Below are 4,419 nucleotides of genomic sequence, written 5' to 3' on the forward strand. Positions count from 1 at the left end.
GAGTTCATAGGCATCAGCTTTATTCCTTTTAAAATTAAAATTCATCAGTAAGCCAAATACAAAGCTACCCAATGCTTTCATTTTGTTATTTTTTTATAATATACATATTAAATTTGTAGAAATATTAGTTCTGGAGATGACCCCTTTTATATAAGAGAGTGCTCGATAGCAGGAGATAACTACTAGAAACTTGCACTCTATTATTATATGGAGGTGTTTATTGTAGAACTGGCTCTATGGCAATTGAGGAGCCATAGATATATTAGTGAAACGCTAGAATGATTGCATTGCTCTTGAAGGACATTGCGTTAATGAATACAATCAAATTTATTTTCAAAATTTTTTAGCCAATATGTTATTGTTGCTCATTAAATTTTTTCAAAAAATTTCTTTAATATCTCTCCTTTACTAGAGTCCTTATATTTTTCAATAACTAAATATGCCATTTAACATGACATTTGTTACGAATTATTGTCCAGTTTCCACTTAATGAAGTTCATACATGACATTAATTTCGTTCCTTAATTTCCTTTTTTAATCATATGCTTATGGTTAATATTTTATAACATTTAATATATAATATAGTATATATATATATATTTTGTTGAAGTTTAAATGAAGACTAAATATTAGTGCGTAATGTGTCCTCTTTTACAAAAACAAAATCACAACAGTATGTTTCTACCTGTAAATATTTTGTTTGAATTTGTTCAAATTTAAATACGACGATTGTGGCGTTAGGTAAAAATGATTTCATTAGTAAAACAGTCTGCCTGTAGTCGAAATAACGATTTTCAAACGTAATCCTGCATTTTTAATCCTACAATTTCTCGATTGTATCGATTAAATTACAATTCACACAAACGAAAATATAAATGAAAAACAGTTGACGAATTGTTCGTTTGCATTAACGAAACGTGAACTAACCGTAACCATTTGCGGTAATCATTTCTTCGGGGGTGTTGTTGAGACTACAGTCCAGGTAATCGAGACTACAAACCAAAAACTATTGACAGTGGTTTTTTTATTTGTAATATAAACGGTATTTATCTGGGTACCTAAGAAAACATTTTATTGTTAAGTTTGTGTTTTTCTTAAATACAGTCGTCTAACGTCGGTGAGAAGTGTTTAAACATAAAATAAGGATCAAATGAACAATAGAATCTAAGGAAAATACATATAAGCAAATAGGTTCCATTAAACTAGATAAATACCTGCATAGCAAGGTGCATAAATCTGTGTAGGTACTGTGATTTTTAATAGTAAATTTAGTATTTAAACGGAATTCAAGCAGTTATATATTAAATATATTTAAACAGTAGTAGAAGTAGTTACAGTGCGACTATCAAGCTGAAGTCTTAGCTCTGAAAATAGGATTGATTCATTAAAAGTGTTGTTATGAAGAAATTTTCAATACAGAAATATAATTAAATTATTTTATTTTTTTCAATAAATTACTTGTCACCTACAATTAAATAAATAAGACATAAATTCGCTATCATTGAAAGTGAAAATTCAATTTGGCGCGTACGCAGGTCAAATATTTCATTGATAAGATAAAATGTGAAAACTATTATCAAACAAAAGATTACCAACTAAAGCTAATCAAATCGCTTTAATAGCAAAAACATTAATAAAAATTTGTTAGTAAACGGAGGACAGTTACAGTGTCAAGTGTACGTTCCGGAAAACAAATAAAAATTATAAAATTTAATTAGCAAGAATTGAAAATAAAATTTAATTAAAATGGGTATGCTATGTGATGTACGACTGGATGAGGAACGCGGCTCTTATCAGCCGGGACAAATGATATCAGGACGAGTTGTGATAAAACTGCAGGAGCGCGTGCTAATGAAAGGTACTTCAATAGTTGTAAATTTAAACAATACAAGTGTGACTCATTGATTGATCAAAGATATTAAATGTTGATTAATAAATTTTATTTCTGATAATAATGCTTCGAAGGTATAAATATTTTGATATGAAACAAATGAATCATATCGGTAAAGTGCTACTATATATTTATATTTGACTGATCGAGTGATAAGAAGATAATTGTTTAAACATTATTTGATAAAAATTAAATAAAATTTTTTAAAGATTGAAGTTCAAATAGAAGTACATTGTAATATAACTTAAGATAGCTTAAGTATGTTTATACTAACGCATGTCTTCTCAAATTATCGTATAAGTTGTAACATTTAATTTTTTTCATTTGTTTTTTTTTTAATTAATCATAATTAAGTAAAGTGCTTGATACCTTAAATGCTGTAAGGTTAGTGTTTTAATCGTTTATTGTTGTGATGACTAATAAATCCAAAACTTAACTTAAGCAATTGATAAATCATACGCTTTATTAGTAAGTCTTTTGCATATTACTTGATTACTACAATAATATTATAACTTCTAAAGAGCTGTCACTGTTTTTAATAAAATTTTTAATTAAGTTAAGTACCTTAAATTTGATTAAGCATTTACTTCTTACACACTTATATCTTTTTAAAACAAACAAAAATATTAAAAAAAATAATTATTAAAAATGTTTAATTTTATCTTAAAAAGATTGATAATCGATATGAAAATTATTGTATTTCATTTTTCAATTAGTGAAAATACAAGTTTGTTTTTATCCGGAATAGCGGGGCTATTATTAAGTAAAAAAAATATTAAACTAACTTGGAACTTTAAAATTATAATATATAAATATTGCTATTGTATTTGGAATCCATGATTTAGTAAATTATTAGTAAATTTTTATATGACTGAACATTATATATACTAAATAATACATACTTATTTCTTATTGTTTTTTAGCTTTAGCCTTAAAAATCTCCGGATTTGCGGCCACAAAATGGGAGAAACCTTCAAAACAAAAGAATCAGAAACAAAATAAAAAGCAAAACAAAAAACAAAATAAAATGGCACCAGGAACTGAACAACCTCAAGTAGTAATAAAACCTGGTGATGTCTATGCAAATCGCGACGATTATTTGTCTACAATGAATTACTTTATCGGATCTGAAGCAGGTAAGTGAGTAAAAAATAATATTATTATAAGGTATCTAGATATCTTTATCAGATTCAATTAAACAAGTAAATTCGTCAATTTAAGTGGGGGTGGGCCCTCAAGCTCTTATATTTCAAAATGTTATTATTGTTTTGAATAAAATTTTAATACTGTTTACAAAAAAGTTTAACATTTGTGTTTTTTTGTGAACAAAATCTAATTTTCAAATTCTCAATGAACTAGACGGGTGCCTTAGCATACTTTAAAATATATAATAATATCATATCAGTATATCGTTAATAACTTTCAAAGTTAATATAGTGTATTATATACGAATATATGTATTATTTTCTGAAATTCCGTGACGTTCAAGTTCAGGAACGTACCATATATTAAACGTGCATTCTTATTAAGTAATTCGTGAGTAAAGGTTTTGATCGCTCCTTCTTAAATTGTATAATAATATACTACTGTTACTTATTCCATAAATAAATATTTATTTACATAAGTATAAGTACAAGTATTTAATAAATATAAATTCAAATATAAGTTTAAGATTCAATTAATTCTATACATATTTTGTAAAATAGTTCACATGCAATTTAACGAAATACAGAATTTTTCTTAATTTTTCATCATCTCATATATTCAAAAAATTGATTCATTTCGTATTCCTTTCAGCACTACCAAAAGTCATTGAAGTAGGTACGTATTGCTACACTTTTGCTGTATGTTTGCCGGAAAAGTGTCCAGCAAACTTCGAGAGCACAATCGGGCACATACGTTATGAGTTGGAAATTTTCATTGATTATCCAGAACACAAATACACTTGTTATTCACGCAGTCTGTTTGTGCAAAACGTAGTCGACCTACGCACAGACCCTACCCTAAATGCCGCTTCAGATGTACAACAAATTGAGAAGAAATCATTCATGCAATTCTGGCACACTCCTTTGGAAATGCACTTGAATTTACCACAAACTGGTTACGTGCCTGGAGAGGGTATACCGGTGCAAGTCAGAATACAAAACAATGAACTTTTAACACTTACCGAACTAGTGTATAAATTAAATTTAATCGGTACTTATGTGGGTGCCTTCAAGAAGAAAACCGAAATCAAAGTCATACGCACCACTCTTTTAAAGACAGTGCACAATCTCTTCGGACAAAATGGTACCGTGGTGCAGCACATGCAGCTGTTGCATGTACCTGCTACAACGCCTACTACCGAATTAGCACAATGCAGATGCATACAAATTGCCTATGAAGTAGAAGTTACGGTGAATTCGACCAAAAAGAAACGCTGGCTGTGTGCGGCAATACCAATTAAAATCGGTACTATATCCTTACAAAATCAAATGAAGTTGCTGCCAAGTGCTGTGACAGGCAGCTCCACTGCCCTAAATGCTACA

General features: G+C 28.7%; 1 protein-coding gene across 1 annotated transcript in view; it reads left to right on the forward strand.

Annotated features, from left to right (window-relative positions):
* The first annotated feature begins 1,669 nt into the window (after positions 1 to 1,669).
* The window catches only part of LOC119675808 (arrestin domain-containing protein 17-like), a 3,336-nt gene continuing 586 nt past the window's right edge, over positions 1,670 to 4,419 (forward strand). The window contains exons 1-3 of the mRNA XM_038087027.1: positions 1,670 to 1,858; positions 2,815 to 3,027; positions 3,689 to 4,413. Of these exons, the coding sequence (XP_037942955.1) occupies positions 1,747 to 1,858; positions 2,815 to 3,027; positions 3,689 to 4,413 (1,050 nt within the window). The 5' untranslated portion in view covers positions 1,670 to 1,746. The remainder of the gene's footprint in view (positions 1,859 to 2,814; positions 3,028 to 3,688; positions 4,414 to 4,419) is intronic.

This window comes from Teleopsis dalmanni, chromosome 2 (assembly GCF_002237135.1).
Source record: "Teleopsis dalmanni isolate 2A chromosome 2, ASM223713v2, whole genome shotgun sequence".
Lineage (NCBI taxonomy): Eukaryota > Metazoa > Arthropoda > Insecta > Diptera > Diopsidae > Teleopsis > Teleopsis dalmanni.